General features: G+C 42.8%; 2 protein-coding genes across 12 annotated transcripts in view; one reads left to right on the plus strand and one right to left on the minus strand.

Annotated features, from left to right (window-relative positions):
• Positions 1-3,360, plus strand: part of Ofd1 (Ofd1 centriole and centriolar satellite protein) — a 40,769-nt gene extending 37,409 nt beyond the window's left edge. For all 3 annotated transcript variants that reach the window (NM_001106961.1, XM_087599589.1, XM_087599590.1), the window contains 4 exons: positions 1,186-1,343; positions 1,945-2,097; positions 2,332-2,399; positions 3,232-3,360. In NM_001106961.1, the coding sequence (NP_001100431.1) occupies positions 1,186-1,343; positions 1,945-2,097; positions 2,332-2,399; positions 3,232-3,274 (422 nt within the window). In that variant the 3' untranslated portion in view covers positions 3,275-3,360. The remainder of the gene's footprint in view (positions 1-1,185; positions 1,344-1,944; positions 2,098-2,331; positions 2,400-3,231) is intronic.
• A 1,672-nt stretch (positions 3,361-5,032) lies between these two features.
• Gpm6b (glycoprotein m6b) overlaps positions 5,033-21,939 on the minus strand; it is a 146,351-nt gene continuing 129,444 nt past the window's right edge. For 5 of the 9 annotated variants that reach the window (XM_087599028.1, NM_001431686.1, NM_138846.3 and 2 more), the window contains 6 exons: positions 21,748-21,934; positions 18,952-19,108; positions 14,245-14,416; positions 11,502-11,575; positions 10,017-10,082; positions 5,033-8,630 (listed from right to left, as the gene is read on the minus strand). In XM_087599028.1, coding sequence (XP_087455154.1) covers positions 8,550-8,630; positions 10,017-10,082; positions 11,502-11,575; positions 14,245-14,416; positions 18,952-19,108; positions 21,748-21,934 — 737 coding nt within the window. In that variant the 3' untranslated portion in view covers positions 5,033-8,549. The remainder of the gene's footprint in view (positions 8,631-10,016; positions 10,083-11,501; positions 11,576-14,244; positions 14,417-18,951; positions 19,109-21,747; positions 21,935-21,939) is intronic. The other 4 variants (NM_001431684.1, NM_001431683.1, NM_001431687.1 and 1 more) reach the window with 1 other exon arrangement.

Below are 21,939 nucleotides of genomic sequence, written 5' to 3' on the forward strand. Positions count from 1 at the left end.
TGTGCCAAGAAAGGAAACAACAGACAAGTAATTAAAAATGAGCCTTGATTTTTTTCTCTATTTTTTTTAAAGACGGTATAACGGATTAGCAAGTAATGTGCTGCCCTATTTATTATATCACTTAGAGGGTAAGGAGGACCTCATAGAGGAACTGTCTCTAGCAGCAAGATGAGTTGGATAAGCACACAAGCACTGACGGCTCAGTGGATATGTGATAAACTTTGTTGCTGGGCTGCCCTTGAACTTGTGGGCTCAGCCTCTTGAGTTGCTAGTGCTATAGTTGTATATGTCCATGGCCTACCTAGACAGAGACGAAAGAACCACTGTAACTTTGGGAGGAGGCTAGCATTTTGGGATTTCTCCATTTTGTGACAGAAATCCCACTAAAAACATGGTTGTTAGGCTGGGGAAAATGGTCAGGAATGAAGAAAGACATGGAAGTGATTTGAGGTTAGAGATGGGTCAGTGGCTAAGAGCACTAACTGCTCTTCTAGAAGACTCAGGTGGCACCCATATGGCAGCTCATTACTGTCTGCAACTCTAGTCCTAGGTTATCTGATGCTCTCTTTTGGCCTTCTCAGGCATTGCATGCACACGGTGCACAGATACACATGAAAGCAAAACACCTGTACACATTGAATAAATATGGAGAAAAACAGCTTAATCCCTAGAAAGGACCAGGATCAGTACAGCTCGAACTGAGTAAAGATGGTAGTGCCGGAGGATAAAGGGGAGGACGGAGTTCTGTTTGGGGGGTAGGAATGACTTGAACATCTTTTTTTAGGAGTAGGGAGAAAGGGTTTTTAAATTGCTGTCGTTTTGAAACCCCTGTTGATGGGCTGATAGTTCTAAAGATGGGGGATGGATTATACTGAAACGTGAAGGCAGACTGTAGGATTTGCTACTGAGAGGCTGAAGTAGGGAGAGAAGAGATGAATGAAGAGAATATGGTGTGAATGGACGAGTGTTGGGATTATTCATTGCGTGTGGTGGCTTATATCCATCTCAGGAAAGTAAACGTCTAGAAGCATTGCTAGGGCTCAGTCTGAGGTTGACAACCATGGAAATAGACCAGCAGCTTAGAGCAGGTCATCAGAATTAGTAGAAAACCAAGCAGGCCTATAGAAGACTTGATTTGAAAAAGCTGATGCTGGGAGCTACCCACTTTGTTTTCTGTCTTTTTAGGTGGTGCTGTTCAGAGCCAAACTGGAGAACAAAAAGAACAGCAGATATGGGAACTCCACATGAAAGAACGCAGACAGAGAGAAGAACAAAGGCAGAATGAACGGCAAGAAGCTCTAGAGAGGGAAAGAAGAGAGCTAGAAAAACTAGAGCAGGAGCGGGTAATGTGTCACTCAAATCTCGGTATATGTTTCTTTAGTGGACACCTTCAGCAGGTACCTTGAGCTAAGGCTGTGAGCCAGTAACGGTGTGAGGTCAGAGAAGCAGCAGGTGACCTCAAAGCATTCTTTCCCCCTTCCTGTTGTGCTCCTTCTGAGCAACTTGGTTTTGAAAAGACAGTCACATGTATTGTCATCTGTTGTGTAACTTCCCTCTGTATATGCATTCCAGGAGAGCAGGCCAGCCAGCTGGAAGAGCTAGGGCAAGGAGGGCGCGTCTAGTCAGTCCACAGTGGTGTCTAGGCACACACATTTTGTCTGCCGCTCTCCTTGCCTTCTTGTTCTGATTTTAGTGCTAGGCAGAAGGATTACTCTTGGCTACTTAACATGCCTTAAAATTGTTTCTTGGCTTCCTGGTTAATCCCTTCCTTCCTTGAAATGACATGTTTGTTTGTCTGATGCAATAACTTCATTTTAAACACACATTTCTCTGGTATGCAAGTTGTGCTTCCAGGATAAGGATCTTCTTATTTTGATTTTTAAGACTGAGAAGCTTTTAAAATGTGTTCATGTATTTCCTCTCTTGGCACTGGTCTGTTTCTAGAGGATGATTGAAGAGTCACTGAAGAGTGAGATAGAAGAAGAATTAGAAAAGAGTGTTCAAGAACAGAAAGACAAATCAGCTCATGGAGAGAATCCGTTAGAAAAGTACATGAAAATCATCCAGCAGAGACAGGAACAATCAAGCGCAGATAAGGTGCCTGTGTTACGGATAGCAACCAGATGGCAGAGGGGGAGGGAGGCACTGGGGTGGCTTATTCCAACACCTTGGGGCATATGTTCTCTGCTGAAGACAGGGAGAGAGAGGCCTTCTATTAGACTCTCTTATAGGTTTTCAAAATAATTATTAGAGAAGTCAAAGTGTACTAATTCTTGGCCTTTTTCTGAAGTTAACTTGTTTCAAAATTCTTCTTTCTCCATCCTGTGTCAGAGCTCCAAAAAATCGGGCAAAGAATGCTCACTAGTGGACATGATGATACCTAGTGACAAGGATGACAGGTATGGCTTCCTTCAAACATTATGTCCCTCAGGCAAATCACTATTGCTCCTGTTGTCAGCAAAAATAATCAGATAGTTGGGTTTGCCTTAAAGAAATCATTGAATCAGTAAAAATTTACTGACTTTCGAAAGTTGGGTATCGTAGTATATTCTGGGAATTCCAGCACTTGGGAGCCTGAGGCAGGAAGAGCAAGATTTTGAAGCTAGCTTGGGCTGTATAGTAAGATTCTCGAAAGTTATGAATTTCAAAGGGATGGAGATTTACTTCAGTTAGTAGAGTGTTTAACTAGATGGTAGAAACCCCTGGGTTCAATCCCAGGCACCATGGTGCCACATGCCTATAACTCCATTACTCAGGTAGAAGCATGAGGATTACAATTTTAAGGTCAGTTTTGGTTACATAGTTTGGGGCCAGCCTGAGACACAGGAAATCTTGCATTAAGAAAACAAAACAGAACAAAAAGAAACCCCCACTGGCTTCAAAAAGTCAACTGTGATTTGGCTTGTGAAATTGACCCTGATAATAATTGTAAGTGAGGGCAAAAACACTACAAGAAAGGGTTAGGACCACTCTGAAGATCTAGAGCAGTGCTTCTCAGCCTTCTCAATGGTCCAACCCTTTAACACAGTGCCTCATGTTGTGCTTACCCCCAAGCAGAAAGTTCTTTCCATTGCTACTTCATAACTGTAATTTTGCTACTGTTATGAATTGTGAATATGTGCTTTCCCATGGTCTTAGGTGACTTCTGTGAAAGGGTTGTGACCTACAGGTTGAGAACCACTGATCTAGATGTTGGCATGAATTTTTTAAATATCTAATTTTTCTCTCTAGTTCTCCAGGCTTTTCCCATGAAGAGCCAGATGACATCTGGTAATCACAGTAGCTGTCTAGCTTCTCACATACAAGAAGTCACATAATATGTGTTCTTGTTTTTCTGTAATTAAAATTGTCAATGAAAAACTTTGTGTATAGTGTTTATTTAACGTTTTAATTTGGTACTATAATATATGAGACAACAGTAACAGAGTCAATTGAACCCTTCCTCCACCCCTTTTATTTTTTGAGACAGGATCTCTCTGAAGCCATGGCTGGCCTTGAACTCACAGAATCACCTGCCTCTGCCTTACTTTTAAGACATTCATTGCCACATTTGGCATATGTAATCCTCTCTTTAGCCATGGACTTTATTCATTATACTAAAATGATGTTCCCCTCCCTGGTTTTGTCTTAAGTTATACCTGTTTGGAAACTTATCTTGTCAGGTGCCGGGCTTACATTTGCTAAGTTTAAACTGTGTACCTCCTACTCCACACTTGGGCTGTAATGTGTAAACAGGAAGTCATCTTCCTAGCACAGTTTTCTCCCTGCACACGAACACAGATTTTTCCATTGTAATGTCTATAAACAATATTTTGCCATCTGCTGTGGTTAAGGGTGTAGCTCCCCCAGTATTCATATGTTGGAACCCTAGTGTGATGGTATTAGGAGGTGGCCTCTGGGGGTGATGATGTGAAAGCAGACCCTGCTAAATAGCATGAGTGAGAGAGCAGTCATCCCTTCCAGTACCAAGAACTTGACCCTGTACAAGCCAAGGCCTGACCCTCACCAGTCACTGAACTTGCGAGCACTTTGATACAAAGATTCTTAGTCTCTAGAACTGTAAAAATAAAACAAAAAAGCCCAAACTTCTATTCTTAATAAGACTACCTTGTCTAAGATTTTTTTTTTTTTTGTAGCAGGAGTAAGCCAGCATCTTTACTGGAGAGTCCTTGATCCTTGTTCATAATGAATGGACTTGTTGATTTTTAAGTATGTAGCTTTTCCTTATAACTTTGACTTCTTTATTTCGTTTGTTTGTTGTAATCTTCCACTTAAGGTTACTTGTGGTTTTCTTAAACAACTCTAGTGTTTATTTAGGAGGCTTATCCAATGACACAGAATGACAAAATGTAACCTAAGCAGATGGTGTTGAGACAAATTTTGTTACAGTGGGCTCCTGCTCATTCACCTGCAGTATGTGAGTGAAGGGGAGCAATCAGGAGGCAATGCCTCATTTAGAGTGGTGTGCCCATAATGCCAAAGGCAGGGCCTTACTAAGAAATGTCAGGTGGAGACCATTCAAATGCACAATTATCTCGGCAGTGCTATCAAGTTAGAGAAAGAAATCTCAAGACAAATTTAGTGCTGCTGCTTAGAGAATTAACAGTTAGATTTCATTATATCGCCAAATATACCTTTCCCCCTAGACCTCAACTTTTAAAATGAGTTTATAGATCCTTATTAAAGTTCTCTCTCTCTCTTGTTTTTTTTTTTTGTTTTGTTTTTTGTTTTTGTTTTTTTTAACTTTGGCCAAGATTAAGCTATATGTTAATCCTGTAGGTAGATGGCTTTTTATTGGAGAAACCAGTTGTGAAAATTCCAGTGCTTTTCACAGACTCTTAAGTGCTAGTAGCATTTTATACAAAATACAGCCCAGTGGGTTACAAAATTTTCTCAATTTGCTCTTGCTAAAAACATTTTGTGTGAATGCATGTGCAAAATGAAACTAGTAGCATTCTCCCATGACTATATTTCTCTACCTATGTAAAATCTTGATGATGTATATTATTAAAAAAAATGACACCATACCGCGAACAGAGAAAGATAGGATTTATGTATGGTAAAAAGGCAAGCGAATGAAGCTATAATTTTATTTCATTATTCTTTAGTACATCCACAACTATTTCCACCTAAATAGATCTTTAAAATAAGCATACACAAGTATCGACTATTATCTACAAATATTTATTGTAACACTTGAATAGAACTACAGGAAGCCCTTGGCACTGATAGAAAATATTGATTCACTGTTAGGTTACAAAAATTTATACATAGCAAAATTTAATGCTCTTTACATAAAAAATATTAGACTACTTCAACAAAACTTTCAAAAATTCCTGGCAATAGCTACCAGAATTAGAAAAGTAAAATTAGGCTTTAGACACTGGCTCTTCTAGAACACTGGACTCTAACAGCACCTCCACTGCTGGAAAAAATAGTGAATTCTGTCATGCAACAGGAAAACGAAACACTAAGCTATCTTGGAACAGCTGTTCTACACAGAAGAGAGCGCCTCCCAATTCAAAGGAACCCAAATAGGTGTTTTCCGCATTCACCAAAAGAAAAAAATCCAAATGAAATATTATAGTTGCTGTTCAATTTTAATAGCATCTTCATAAAGGTATGCTTCCTTTCATTTGAATACATTTCTGCACATGTATATGTTTTAAAATCCAGGAAACAGCCAAACCACAAGTTAACTCTTAACATGAATATACATAGTTAACCCTATAGTATGCAGCCCCTTTGAAAAGCACTGATGCACCCCACAGTTATATGGATCATTCCAGAAAGAACAACACAAAACTTACCATCACTAATACCCAGTACCTATTAGTCACTTAATGTTCTGGAACACAATGAGTTAGAAGGCAAGTTTCTTTTGAAAATGGCTTAAACTCAAGCAGTTTTCTTGCTGAATATCAAACATTATTATTCCAGGAAATTAAGATTTAGATAAGAAAACAATGAAATAAATATCAACCCTAATTTACTTATGTATTAAAGTCTATAAAAGTAGGAGGTCAGAGGTCTGTGGTCAATTTGCAGTTAGGTTTTAGATAGTTGATAGGAAACTGTAAACTCACTGTCCAGACCACTTAAAAATGGTTTAGAATGGTGGTCATTTTAACAAGGTAACACTTCTTAAGAAAAAGTATTCATGAAACAAAAATCTATGAAGGATTTTTGGGTTTCTGGTTACAATATAAATTATTAGAAATTGAAAGCAAATATTAAGGCAGAGCTGATATTTGTTTCCAAACAACAATGGTGATCACCAAATCCTCCCATTTTGTTACAATGTGATCGACTATAAAACTGATTTTGCAGAGCTCGAGTCAGAATCCAGCTTCTGCACTGATAAATTTAGCATAATTACAGCTCATTTTAGCATCACTAAAACATAGGTTTCTGAGTGGCTTGGGAAATGAATATGACACCGTGGGGGTGCTGATTTTTAAGTTTGGAAGAATCACATTATCTTTGATGAGCCAAAGGTTAATAAAGGTCAGCTATCAAAACGAACTTCACATTGATTCTATTTTGATAACACTGGAGGACACAGGTGGCAAATGTAAATCTACAGTCACGTCCTTTGATACTGGCATGCCATAGGTCCCCATTAAGGGACATGATGTGATTCCATGCCCTGTGTTAGAACTGCTCTAGCAGTTACCTGCACATGCCACGACCTTCTAAAGGATGAATGGTCATTCTGCCAAAGTGTTGCCTTTTAAAATGGTTAACATGAAACCTCCGATATTTGTCCTAAAGAAAATTATTTACCCACTGGAAGGTTTTCCTAGAGATCCACCCCAGCAGCTTGAGACAGACAGTGAAATGTTGGTACGTCTACATTAGTTTGGTGGGATACACATCTGTACTGCAGAGCAGCTGTCTGATGATGTCAGAGCTGTAAATCTGTTGGCTGACACACTCTGGCAAACACTTTTAAGTATAAGAATTGAGTTGTTCTTTTGACCGAGACTGGATATCTTGCAGTTCCTGTTCCTCCTTTGCTTTGATATCCTGGTAAGCCTGCATTTTGCTTGCATCCTTTAAGTAAGCCCAGTTAGAAGACAGTATCATGAGGAAGTGGATCTGGAAAAGAAGGGTGAGCATGATGGCTAGTGAGCATGTGAGAAGGCAAAGCGAGCTGCTAGTCAGATTAGACGGATCAGCTGGGGAGGGCGGGGTTATTCGCTATTAATACTCTTCTGCTAGCAGAGCTGTCGGACACAGAGCATGCTCTACTAGTTCGCTTCATATTACGAGGCTGAAGAAACGTTAGTATGCAAATATAGTGAACTTGGGAATAAAATGACCAAAGTTATTGTTAAGAAGAAATAAAAATGAAATATATGCCAGTGCTTTTTACCATTTTGAGAGTAATTTTGAAAGACAAATGCAGAAGTTCTGAAACACGTTGCTGTTTATCTTTAAAAATGTAGAGCAAAGACTTATCTGTTGGTAAAAAAAAATCCCCAAAAGGCCTACAAAGTGTGAAAAAATGTTTATTTTGCGTAAATGATTATAGAAGTATATATTTAACATGGAGAAATTAAATGAATGTCAAAACCAAAATTAAAAATATGCAGTCTGTAAACAATTTTTAGCAACTATTTTCTTCCTTTTATAACTGCCAATATTTCATTTCCTCTAAGTTCACTTCACATGAAAATCCTTATCATTCTTTACAGTTTCTGTGGCACATGCATCCTTCCCATGTATTTTCCCCTTGCCCAAAACAAATCTGCACAACTCAGTTTCCTTAAAGGCCAGACTCCTTTCTCATGCCATACTTCCTTCTCAACATAGATGAGACCCTCAGATCTGGGCCCAACTTCTCTTCATGAAAATCTTCCATGTAATTTAAGAACCTAGTTGTAAGGGAACAGTTGCTATGTAGCAAGGTGATTGAAAGTTATCAGGTTTGTGGGTTCTAAAGACCTTAATGGTGTTGTATCAAAAATATGTAATCATTTTTCAGAAAAATCAAATGGGTGATGGCCTTCAAATTTTTATCTTGTCTAACTTGGCATTTATTTGGTAGTGAGCCAACCATGTGATATAAAGACCTTTTCAACTTAATTTTAACTCTACTTGCAAAATCTTTTCTAGAAAGGAATGACAAAATGAAAGCTAGGTTCAACCTTTCCGCCTTCAGCACTTGTTCTCTTGGCCATCGCTAAGGCTGGTTATCAAGCAAGCAAACAAAATGGAAAAACAAACGGTGTGTCAAGGTGTTAATATTTCACTTAGAGATACTTATGCTCAGAGTTTAAGAAAATTATTTTTCAAAGGATGCTCACCAGTGTCAGTAAATAACAATCCCTTTCAAACTGGGAATAGTCAGACCCCATTCTTTTGTAATTCACGTACAGTAAGTCCTATTTAGTCTACCATGCAAAGTGAGTTAACTGAAGCTATTTACAAATTACTGTAGCGAACTGCAGAAACCTAGGCTCCGCTTTAGTCTGAAGTGTCAGTGAGGTTCACGCTACAGAGCTGAGCTCTCTAAATATAGCTCCTTATTGGCCTTATGCAATTTAGAACTTAGTGCAGCAGTCTTCCCGACTCTTAAACTTCAAAACCGCATAGTTATATGTAGTAGCCATCATGTAGATCAGCTGGTGGAAGAGAACAAAACAGGGCAGTAAGATACAGGCAGTGAGGGCTGATGGTGTGACCCCTCTAAACCAGGGCAGGGATAAATGCCAGCTCACAGTCGGAGGGGTTTCTCCCCACCTTCTAATCAGAGCAGATGATTTCTCTCATCTAGCACATGCCTCTTTTCTGATCACACATACATAATGGAAGCCCTTGGCTCTGCCCTCAGTAAGCTTATTAAAAAGCCTTGGATGTATTTCAAGAATAACAAGATAGGAGCTGGGTCAGCAGTATGAGAGATGAAGCTCAGTGCCCTACTTCTTCTCATCTTTCCCAGACTGCCTGCTCAGCAGCAATTAGTCTCCTTCCTGCCTGTTGCCCAGCCAAGAGAACAGGTCACGACCATGGTGATTTCATGGGAAGGAATGACTTCATGGTTAGGAAAACTGTGAATGGGTCATCCTCAACCAGCTGAAATCTCTTTGCTTTCCCAATCTCAAACTAGTTTACTCCAAATCATAAACCAAGCAAACCAAACCTGCATGCAAGCCTCTTTGATTGTAAGTTGATTCTCATTATGTGCAGATTCCAAGGTTGGCTGCTGGCTAAAATATGTAATCCCCGAAACAATATTTTCTCACCCATGACTAGGCATGTGCTGAACACTTAGGATTTGAGTCCCCTTAGGTGCACAGTCCCAGCTGAGATCTACAGTCTTGGCTGCATTTGTTTTGCACCCACGGTAAACAAGCATCCAGTGCCACATTTGCCCAAATAGTGCCCAAGAAAGGTGTGCGAGTGCCTTCCAGAGCTAATGTGCAAGAGAGACATTTTCTCTAAGTAGGCATGGGTGATAGTGATGTTGGCCAAGAACTTACTAGTAATGCAACAACAGTATATGTCTTACACTGAAATCTACATGGGATGACATGACCAAGAGGTTACTGTGTATTTCCTTCAGCAGGCTATGTTCAATTTATACAATTTAGCCTTTGAATTGACTTTATAGAAGATTATTTCTGCACATAAGGAGATCAACTATATATTATCTTTCTATTTGGAAGTCAAGATTTCTTTGCGAAGAAATAGGCAATGCCTCACATGAGTCTCTGTCCCTGAATGAAGTCATGGAACTAATTACTAAATGCAATAAGGCAGCATGCTATGCCTAGTCAGCAGGGGTCGGTACCCTCTCTTCTTTCCAGTGTCCAAATTGCATCAGTCGGTGACAAGGCAGCCACTAGTACTTCCTGCAAACTAGACATTCAGTAAGTTTACAGAGGGAACAGTTAACCACACCAGAATACGCAGATCCTTTGCTTCATCTGCTGGTAAAAGCTAAAAGGAAACCTAGGGTTCAGAGGCAGGGGAGGAATGCTACACTAGGGTGGTTCTGGGATACTCACCAGGGCAATGACGGTGGCACCAGCTCCAGCACAAGCCACAATGAACAGATGATAGGACATGTAGAACTAGGAAAGAATAGGGCACCATTAGCATCCTGTGGGGGTGCGAAGGGTCTTACATGCGTTCTGCAATGATGCTTCACTCCCCTTCACAGATGTTGGCTGCCAGCCTGAGCACAGGCTCACATGCCTTTGAGCCCTGCATGCATGTTACAATCACTGTGGGAACTTCAAGCCTTTTCTGATGCTTAATCTGTACCCCAGACCAATCACATCAGATTACTAAAAGTCTTGGCCTCAACCATGGTTATAGTGTAGTCCCTTTAGGACTGCAATGTGCAGCCAAGGTTCGGAGGCTCTGCTCTGAGCCAACAGTTCATGTTATGGCTATACAAACTGACAGGCAAGATAGGGTAGAGGCAGATTGTTTCTATAACTTGGTGCTTTCCAAAAACAAATCAATGTTGTCTTAAATATACACACTTCCACCAGTGCTTTGAAGACTTTTGTTTCATAAACAGTTGTAAGCCCACAGCTGATGAATACTTTAGCATTAAGAAAGTTTGACTTCAATGTCCTTGCCAAATAAGGATGAAAAAGAAAAAAAAAATCCCTTATCACAAATTGTTTTGAAAATATGAATTATTAGCTTTGGCCTCTTCCTAAAATTCTGACATATGCACAAATTTAGGATACCTTTTTACCCTATTATTGTTTTTAATTATATTTGTGAGTATGAATGTTTTATATGCATATAAAATATATGAGTACTACATATGTGCCTGGTGTCCTTGGGGGCAGAAGAACATTTTGTGTTTCCTAGAACTAGAGTTAACAGATGGTTGTGAGTTGCTCTATGCTGCTCTATGGGTGCTGTGAATTGAACCTGGGTCTTCCTGAACAGCACCAAGTGTTCTTAACTGCTAAGCCATCTCTCTTCTTTCCAGCCCCAGACCTTTGTTTTGTTTCTTTATTTTTCAAGACAGGGTTTCTCTGTGTAGCCACAGTTGTCCTGAACTTGCTTTGTAGACCATGCTGCCCTTGAACTCACACAGATCCACCTGCCTCTGTCCTGAGAGTGCTGGGATGAAAGGCAAACACCACCATAACTGGCCAGCCCCAGACTTAAGAAACAAACAAAGAAAACCCAAAACCAAAAACCATGGAATTAACATTCATTTGCCTGTGACACGTGTTCTTTGTGAAAACATTCCCAAAAATCATGTCTCGGATTTTTAGGTTTGAGAATCACAACCTATTGCAGAGAAGAACACATTGCCTTAAGGATGCTTCCTGAATGGGCAAGACCATCTGAAATGGATGTTGTTATTGTAGGCGGGAGATGAAGAGTGGTGGTTGCACAGTGTTCGACAGTTTACATGGAAGCCCTTCCCTTCAGAGCACTTTGGCCATGTAGAGCCCCATTTCTCAGTGTAGGTTATAAGTCACCAAGTGTGTGAGTCCTCAGCCCTGTGGCATGTTTACCTCATTGGTGTTGCAGATGTTCTCCAGGGCAGAGCCACAGATTTTGCCTGGGAAAGCGTTCCAAGGAATGATACCTGTAAAGTGAACCCCAACAGAATATGAGTTCAGGCCGGAGTGCCCAGGGGCTTGGCTTCAATTTAGGTTGTTTGTGTTTCATGGCACCGGTGCTGGTGGTCCTTCCCATCCCCAATACTAGGGCTTTGGCACATGCTAAATACACACTCAGCCATGTTGCTACAATCCCAGCCCATCCCATGCTCTTAGCAGACCTTTCCAATCTAGATTACAATTACAATTGTTAGCTCTGTTCTTTTTCAATCAAGATCCTGGTGTCTGCAGCTCAGGCAAGGCAGGACAAAGAATAAAAAAGAGCAAAGTCCCTCCAGTCCATGTGAGATTTCAACAGTTGGGCATCTCTTTTCTCCCCTGTAGACTGTACGTTGTTCAGTGGAGTTCGGTATTTGCGCATGTCAGATCTTATTTTATGTTTTTTTTTTTTTTTAGATAAGGTTTCACTATAGAGCTCCAGTTAGGGACTAGCTAGCTATTTAGCCAGTCTGAACTTGAAGAGATCTGCCTGCCTTTGTGCCTCCTGAATGCTGGGATTGAACGTGTGCATTGCAGTGCCTGGCTCACACTTTCAAGGCTAGTTGTTGTTGTTGTTGTTGTTGTTGTTGTTGTTGTTGTTGTTGTCCTGCAGCGAGTTTATTAACTTGCAGGGGAATATCCTCATGAAGCATGCCAGGGGTGCTTAGGTCACAGGACACTGGGACCTGTGTTGTCTGTGTCCTAGCCAGAGAAGCACAGCTTGTCTTTTCCTGGCTGTAACTCTTTTTTTTTTTCCTATTATTCTTTTTTTTCAACTTCATTAAATTGGGTATTTCTTATTTACATTTCAAATGTTATTCCCCTTCCCAGTTTCCATGCCAACATCCCCTCTAACCCCTACCCCTCCCATTCTATTTGGGTGTTCCCCTCCCCATCCTCCCCCCAAGAATCCCGTTCACTTGGCAGGACCAAGGGCTTCCCCTTCCACTGGTGCTCTTACTAGGCTATTCATTGCTACCTATGAGGTCAGAGTCCAGGGTCAGTCCATGTATAGTCTTTAGGTAGTGGCTTAGTCCCTGGAAGCTCTGGTTGCTTGGCATTGTTGTACTTTTGGGGTCTTGAGCCCCTTCAAGCTCTTCCAGTTCTTTCTCTGATTCCTTCAACGGGGGACCTATTCTCAGTTCAGTGGTTTGCTGCTGGCATTCGCCTATGTATTTGCTGTATTCTGGCTGTGTCTCTCATGAAATATCTACATCCGGTTCCTGTCAGCCTGCACTTCTTTGCTTCATCCATCTTACCTAGTTTGGTGGCTGTATACGTATGGGCCACATGTGGGGCAGGCTCTGACTCTTTAAGTTCTCTCTACAGTGACAACTGTCCACTGGGCCCCCAAGCTTTCTCCTCTGTAATGCATGGCAATGTGCTTAAATATAAAGGACAGCTCAATTTATGCTTCTCCCAGGAAGGGAGGGAGGGAGTGATGGAGGGCATTTTCAGTCCGTATTTCTTATCTCTAATGTCAACTCAAACACATAATCTCAAAAAAGAACCAGCTGGGCAGAGACAGGATTTTTAAAAAATTATTACCATGGCAACAATAATTATTTGTAAGGAACCCAGAGATTATTTGCACATATTCTTTCATGGAAACTTTTTGTTTTGAGGTCCAGTCTGACTCTGGGGCCCAGGCAGGCAGGGAAGTGGCAGTGCTGCTGTCTCAGGTTCTTGACTGCCATGACTACAGACAGATCCCACCACAGCCAGTTTTGTCAGAACTTTAAAAACTAACCCAGGGCACTTTCCATGTGCTTTAAGGTCAAGCCTTTGTGAGAAGACATGTACTATGGGCAGTTGTAGGCCGCCTTTATACCATGTTATAGGATAACACACAGGGAATAAGCCGCCTAAGAAAATCTATGCAGAAATGAAAGAGCTGTCTTTGCTCAGGAGAAGGGAAAAGAGCTGTTTTCTGGCATCCTTCTATGTTTTGAGCATGCCATTTGTGAGAAGAGAACATCTGAGCCAGTTTCCGACTGTGGGGACCGCTAGAGTCCATTGTGATGGTTTTTGAAATCCATCTGCTGTTTCTGTCGAGTTTTTCAGTACAGAGACGTTGAAGCAATTGGTCATTTTGAGCCGACCCCTTCAAAGGGGCAGGCATGCAGATGTATTAAGTGAAGAGTCCCTGTGGAACTGAGAGGAGCTGGGCGTGGGGTCGCATGGCAGAAGCTCAGCAGCACTCAAGAGGCTGAAGTGGGGCTAGGAGGTCACGGCCAGCCGGCCAGCCTGGACAGCATGGTGAGATAAAAATACAAATGAAGAGAAAGAGGGCAAAAGGGAAAACTGAAAAAAAGTTAAATATATGAATTCTTACCATAGCTATCTAGAAATTTTATTTTTTAAATTGAACTGCATTATAAAGTAGTTTTGCATTATAAAAGACTTATTTTTTTAACAATATGCCTAACTTGATAAACATTTTTACAAATCCCAAATAACATGGTCTAGCAAGTACCTTTTAAAGGCCCAGAGATGCTTACCTCCAGAAAATAAAGAGCATGAACTGTTCTTGAAGAAGGTAGGAAATGTGTTGACTAAATGTGATGACTAAAGAGAGGTCTATATGTTAATCTCAACTCAAACCCAGGCAGAAGACAATAAAAAAAGTAATAGGGACAGGATTGAAAGGAGGTACCGTATTGCCGGACATCCACACAGATCTGCTCCACACCCGAGGTCCCATTGCTTTGTGGGGACTTGATGACTTCACAGGTTGACCAGATATTGTAGAACATAAACACTGGCACTGCAGAAAAGCCGAACACACCCAGCCAGGCCACTCCCAGCACATAGGTGAGGAACACGAACTAGGCAGACAATGAGAGGAGGGGAAAAAGAAGCTCACTGAAATAGCAGGTTGATATCAGAGGAAGGGCTGCACTTCTCTGCCCAGTATGATGGACCTGTAGGATGCAGGATTCATTCCAGGAACCTGGTCTGCCTATACAAGTGAGGAGGAAACACCTGCTCAGAAACTTTCTCGGGCGGGCTGTCTGTCTGTCTGTCTGTCTGTCTGTCTGTCTGTCTGTCTATCTAATCTATCTATCTATCTATCTATCTATCTATCTATCTATCTATCTATCTATTGTGTGTCTTTGTATGTGCAGGTGCGTGTGTGTGTGTGTATGTGTGTGTGTGTATGTGTGTGTGTGTGTGTGTGTGTGTGTGTGTGTGTGAATTGTGGAGGCCAGAAGACAACCTGACTGTTTCTATGTTTCTATGGTACTTTCCACTTCGTTGTGTTGTTGTTGTTGCTGCTGGTGGTGGTGTAGTATGTCTCCGTGTCCTGAAACAGACCAAGTAGGCTAGACTAGCTGGCTATTGAACCCAAGAGCTCCACTTTTCTCTGCCTCCCCCGTGGTGGAATTCTAAACTGGGTCATCATGCCTGTCTGTCTTTTTCATGTTGAGTTCTAAGGATCAAACTCAAGACCTCCCAGATGAGCCCTCTCTCCTACCCTTGGGGTTCCTCTTTTAGCCCCCCAACACCTCTAACTAATTAGTCACAGGGCCTGAATGGTGGTTCATTTTTGTTATTGTTGTTTATTTTGTTCTGTGGTTTGTACTGGGGATCAGATCTAGGGCCTTCCGCGTGCTAGGCAAATGTTCTGTCACTGAGCTAAACACCTGGTTCCCCCTTTCTGTTTTCATTTGGAAAAATGTTTCCACTAAGTTGCTTAAATTTCTGATTTTCCAACTCTGACCTTGCATAAAGCTGGGATCACAGGCCAGCACACTTGATGCAGCCTAAGAGTTCTTCCTTCTAAACATCTGTTCAGAAGACTCCTACGAAACGTGGGATGGGTCCCAGATGTCTCTACAGGTCACTGAATGATAACATCATGCTGACATTTCTCAGCACTTCCCTTTGTTTTACTTTTCATGTGGGCATGGAAAAATAGCAACCTCCACAGGAAGCCTTCTCTCAAAAGGAACCAACCTTGCCAGTTTCCTCATCCCGGGAACTCACTGGAAGCATTAAATGCTTGAACTTTGACCAAAACTTTCAGTCACGAGCACAAGGACTCTGTCAAGATTCTCATTCTCTTCTTATATGTCATCGTCACATAATGTTATGCTGTAGGAAATGTCTGTCTAGAGGGAGGCTGACCTGGACATCAGGTTCGTATAGCTGCTCCTTACTGGTCATCTTGGGTAACTGCAGATTCCAGATTACTGTCCTGTTCTTCCGAAGAACCTACACAATTCCTGAAGTACTTGCACTGATAAAATTATTCAAAGGAACACACTTCAGGAGTCTCACCTCTTCTTCCTCCCCAAGGCTTCCAAGATGGTTGTTCCAGAACAGGTTTTCTTATTCTTTCCCTATCCACAGAAAACTGATGCCCCTACTGGGCATTCTAATAACACCACAGGGACTTGAGAAGGGGCTGGTGATTCTTGGCCCTGGTGAGCCTTCACTTCTTATGGCCGATCTGGGTCACAGAGGTCAGGCCTGGGCTGGGTAGCATACACCGTCTGGAGGCTGATCCCTACAACACTACAAATCAGATGTTCGGGGACTTCCTCAGTAGGCTCTCCCCCGACCCCAGGCAAGTAGGTGTTTAGTTCCCATAGGGCCTCCCTGAACAAAGCTCTGTTCTCATCTCTTCCCCCACTCTTCTTCCCCCACTCTTCTTCCCCCACTCTTCTTCCCCCACTCTTCTTCCCCGACTCTAGCATGCTGCTGCAGTACTATAGACCCTGCGCTTTTGATTTTTTTTTCTTTTTCTTTTTTTTCTATTTTTCGGCGCTGGGGACTGAACCCAGGGCCTTGCGTTTGCTAGGCAAGCGCTCTACCACTGAGCTAAATCCCCAACCCACTGCACTTTTGATTTTTAACCTTGTCAATGAAACCTTTAAGAACTAAAGTGGGGGCCAGTGAGATGGCTCTTGCTACCAAGCCTGAGGAGGGCCTATTCAATCCCGAGAATGCATGAAATAGGGCAGAGCTGACTCCTGTAACTTGTCCTCTCACCTCTATCCGAACATCGTGTGGTGTGCTATTATGGTCCTTACCCCACTAAATAAATAAGAAGATTTAAAGTCAAAGCGGGGGCTGGAGACATGGTTCAGTTGGTAAAGTGCTACAAGTAAGAGGGTCCGGGATAGCCGCATGAAAAGCAGACAGTGCTGGTATGGTACATACCTGTAATCCAAGTGCTGAGCAGGCAGACACAGGCACATCCCTGGAGCTCACTACCTACCCAGTGTGGTCTAATTAGCAAGTCCCAAGCCCCAGACCTGCCAGAAGGGACTGGTGCTGTGAAGTGACAGGCATGTGGTCCCTAACAGGGATGGTGGCCACAGTGGGTATTTTCTTTTACTAAGATTGTTTATGGCATTGTCCTTATGCTGAGGGAAGTGAGGCCTGGCCAGTTCCTATGGGAGACAAGAGACAGCAGGAGCCTGAGGCACAGCCATTGAACTGTGGTGCCACTTGGACAGAACTAGCAGAGTGTGAGCAGGGGAGTAGCAGGGCAAGGTTATATAGGTTGCCCAGGCATCTTCAGGTACCATGGGTCATAGCCTTCAGGATGTGGGTTCCTATAATGGCAAGGAGGCCACTGATAGGAGGAATGACATACAGACTAGGCCTGATACATCAAATGACCTGGATCCTTTGCAGGAATTTGTCTCTTGGTGGCTTCTAAATTTACCAGATTCCTCCACAGACTTTGATGGAAACTTGCTCATAATTACCACTGTTAGCAGGTAACTGCCAGCCATCTCAGCCTAGAGCATTCTCAGGAAATCCAGCCCCAAGCGTGCATATGACACACTGGTTAACTGTGCATGGCCCTCCAAGGCTGGATCAAGCCCTTGTGGTTCAAACTGAATCCACCCGAATTCTCCACACCCTAATAGGACCAGCTCCTCAGCACAATACTGGAGCTGGCTTGTCACTCATTGCCTCCTCTCACTGTCCCACCCATGATCATCACTGCAGCCCCTCCTTGACCCCACTGTCTGGGCCAAGGTCACATCTCTAGTCTGCCTCACTTGAGTATTTAAGATGGCTTCTTACAGCCCTACTTTCCCAAATTCATTCTCGATATCACTAGGTGACTGGGCAAACTTTATGATTATGGAGTTACTCTGGTCACTGCCCCCTTTGTCCTTGCCTACCAATGGCATTCCTAGCCTTACATCCAGGCTCACCTTGATTGGGTCCCTACCCCTTCTCTAAGCACTCTTCTTTCCCACTACTTCCGTCCTTCCTGTTTATTCTAGCCACACAACTGGACTTTTCTGGGCCTCCCCTGCTCACACTAGTTCCTCTTTCCTGGTCTCATGTGAAGCGAGTTCCTCTCTTTCCATCTGGCATAAAGCCTTCCTTGATTCTGCACACTTCAGTACCCCTATCCCTTGGCCTGCTGGGCCTGCTGGCACTTGTGCCCATCACCATCACAACTCTCCCGCCCTCCGCGTTTGTCTGTTCAGCCAAGGACACAGAAACTCGGGGCCAGGCAGAACAGCAGCTGGTGCAGTCAAAGGCCCCATGATTTTCCCAGGCCTTTCCCAGGATCATCGCGCTTCTGCCCATGGCAGGATCATATTTATCTTAATCATTTTAAAGATTTCAATTACTGTGTAAGTATTGCATATATACAGGAGCATAGGGCCAAGTCACCACAGACACAAAGAATTCTATCCCAATCAGCATACCTCTTTCATGAAAACCGTTGTAAGCAGTGGTCTCTCCTGGTGCTGGATCCCAGACCCACACCCCTCATTTCTGGTATTATCATTCCCCTCTTTGACAGTGGGGGTGCAGTTACTGCTATACACTAGGAAGCCAGAGCTCTGGCCTGAGAATGCCTGCCTTCGGGGAGTGCCCATACCATGCCTTGCGTGTCTTCCTCAGCATTTCTACTTTTCTCAGACTTCCAAATATTTTTCTCTACACCTGACTGTTCTTGCAATGAACAGCAATCTGCCCAGCTGTCTGTACAACGTCTTGATAGGGATCTATCATGTACAAAGCCTGTACAAGGCCTGCGATGAAGCCTAGCATACTGAAGGCCCTGGGTTTGATTGCCAATGCTACGTGCACATGTACAACATGTCATGGTTTTCCTTTGTGATTGAGCAGATTTAACCCTGTCTCTTAAAAATTTATCTCCCTCCAGAACAGAACTGAGAAGGGAGGCATTCGATTTAATACTTACTATCAGTCACAAATTTTATCAGCAACACAATGATTTTCACATCCTTAAGGCTATGTTGGTTTAAGCAGTGTTTGGGCCAATGGACTCTCCATGATAGTTCCTAGCTTTGCCAGGTAGGAAGAAACACAGCCGTGCATGCCTTGGCTGCACGCCCTTGAGGACAGTACTCACCATTCCACTGATGCATCGTCCACAGGCAGTTGTTTTAAACTCACCGTGCAGCTCTTTCACTGCACTTGTGGTGTAGAAGCCTTCTGCCAGCAGAATGATACCGTACAGGAAGAAAAAGGACGCGATTCCATAGATGACATACTGCATCAGTTGGATCCTGTGAAAAGAAGACAGCTCTGCAAATGTGAGAGGCGCTGTGGACTGGGGGCGTGATTTAACCTTCCTGTGCCATCCATTTCTTGTGGCCTCGGCAGGTTCATCGGACAGCCTAAGGGGCTATCTCTGTCCATCCCAACAGCCCAAAGTAGGCCGAGGTAGACAACCTTCTCAAGCAACAGGAAAGAGCTTCCTTTAATCATGGGCAGGGCCCATTTGTGGTGCATTGCTACTTACCCAGATCTTGTGCAGTGAAGGTCTGTAATCTCCATTTTGCATGTAGCATGGCCATTGAGGAGTTAAGCTACCTATTCAAAGCTACGTAGTGTAAGAATAGGCGTTTGAACCCTGATTCAATAGACAGCATGCCTTTTCCAACACATCAAAATGCTTCCCAAACAGGCTTGCTGGTTGATGCTCTTCTGAGAAAACACCCAAGTCAGCCCTCAGGGTATCTTCAAGGAGAGATTTGTGCAGATCCTTATTATACAAGTGATGGGACATCAACTTTCATGTAAGTCATAGAAAGCTCGTTCACAACTAAGTTTGTCCTTTGGAAGCAGATCCTCAGGCTTTGGTTGCCCAGTGAAATCATCTAGGTTGTTTTAGAAAATACTGATACTTAGATAACACGTCCAAGAGATTGTTAACTGGCCTGCAGTAAGGCTTGGACATACTTTAATGTTTCTCAGAAGTCTGAGAACCATGGATTAAGATCATTAGCTAATTAAGTTAATACACTTTCTATGGTATTTCTTCCCTGCACATTTCTGTGTCTTTTTTTTTATAAGACAAGAGTGTCATGTATCCTAAATTGCCTTTGAACTTGCAAGGCCTATTAACTAGTTAGAACTTAATGACTTTGGACAGGTCCAGAGTCTAATTTCAGTTCACCTTGGACTATTTTTAACCCCCTAAATAGCTCTTCTTGCCCACCTCTGTGTCTAACAGAAAAAAAAAATCTTCAGAGTATATTAGTAGACCACTTGCATCCATCAACCAAATGCTTTGAGTGTTAGCAGAGCTCTGAGGCCATCAACAAAGGTTTCCTCCTTTGCCCTACCCTGTCTCTCGGACCTTTCCATCAATGTATTTGAAGAACATCATGATTTGTGGCTTTATTGTTACTATAAAAACATTAAACAGCTTCCATGGTGGGACATGGAATTTCAGGTGACCTAAATCTGTGTTCCTGGGCCATGATCACTCTCATCTGACTCCGACACATATTTTTGCATCAACACTGAGGTTGACTTCAAACTTCTGGTCCTCCAGTCTCTACCTGCTTGAGTTTGGGGGCTACAGGGTATGAGCCAATATACTCAATTTGTGCAGTGCTGTGCGTCCAGCCCAGAGCTTCATACAGATTAGGCGAGCACACTGCTGATCAGGCTGTGCACATACATTTCTTCTGCATATACATACTGACTGCATCCCCCACTAAAGCCTTCTCATCCTTACTCAATTCTTTAGATGTCATTTGTGAACACATTTTAAAATGTGATATTTTCCCCCCTCAGGCATACTAACTGACACCTGTAATTCTAAGCACTCGGGAGGCAGAAGCAGGAGAACCACTTAAAATTCCAGGGCAGCCAGGGCCACAGCAAGACCCTCATCAACTCAGCAAAAAACAAACTCATCATAATTCCACATTTATGTATACCTTTTCCACTCCAGTGGTGACATTTCTTCACAATTACAACCCACCAGCACTGAAGCTTCTAAACTAAACCCAAAATGCTCAAGGAATGGAGCAAGAGGAAGTTACTTAAAGGAAGTACATATGGCAGCAGGGCTTGCAGTTAGGAGATCAGCTTGAGGACTGTTGAGCTTCTGCTGAGAATCATTGCAGACTAGGAAGATGGAGAGCTGTGTTTCTAGAGCTTCCTCTTCAGGGCATCAGGATGCCCCGGGCTTATTAGTTCTTCTGCCAGAAGAATTAATGTGGGGATACCGTTCCTGTCAACTTACACTTGAGTGAGTTGTCCAGAGCGGATCCATTCCAGGGGGTAATCTAGAGGATCCTTGTTGCTTAGGAATAATGAGAGCTGTCTAGTGAGGCGCTCTACGGCATCAAGCTGTCGCCACAGATGTCTACCACCACTGCGAGGAGTGTGTACACCTCATCCCGCAGAAATGAGATTCCACCCTGGGCCTCAAGCGCCTTCCATTTTCTTAGCATTTCCTTTCGTGTTGTATCCTAGACTTCTCCTCACCCCCTTTTCCTTTCTTTCTCACGAAACGAAGTCTCATATCCCAGACTGGCCTCAAGCTTGTTATGATTTTGACCTTTTAATATTTCGTTTAAAAATTATTCTTTGAGAACTTCCTGTGTGTAGATAATTAAATATGGCCATGCCTATAAACATCTGACCCCTCTGATTTTATCTCCAGAGTGCTGAGAATACAAGCATACCCAGTTTATGCAGTGCTGAGGATAGACTCAGGATTTTGTACATGGGAGGCAAGCACTTTACCAACTCTGCTACCTTCTCATCCCTCATAGACCTTTTGTATCTGAATATAGCTTTAATCAAAGGACTTGATTTTCTGCCACAAAGGGACAAGACAATCAAAAAAAACCATTCTGAGGTAGTTGCATCTTCCATATATTTGTAAAAGGAAACAGATACTCACACTTCGCTCAGCAAGGCATGGTCACTGGTGTTGGTGGAGAAGTGTTGCTCAAGAATTGCCACGGTGCCTGCAAGAGCCACATGTCCACAGCCACAGAACAAGGCGACTCCCGAGAAACATAGGATGGTGGCCACTAGGGAGGCATAGGGAACTCCTCCCAGACACTTGATGCAGCATTCGAAGCAACCTAGA

The sequence above is a fragment of the Rattus norvegicus genome, chromosome X (assembly GCF_021556685.1).
Source record: "Rattus norvegicus strain SHRSP/BbbUtx chromosome X, alternate assembly SHRSP_T2T, whole genome shotgun sequence".
In the NCBI taxonomy this organism is placed as follows: Eukaryota; Metazoa; Chordata; class Mammalia; order Rodentia; family Muridae; genus Rattus; species Rattus norvegicus.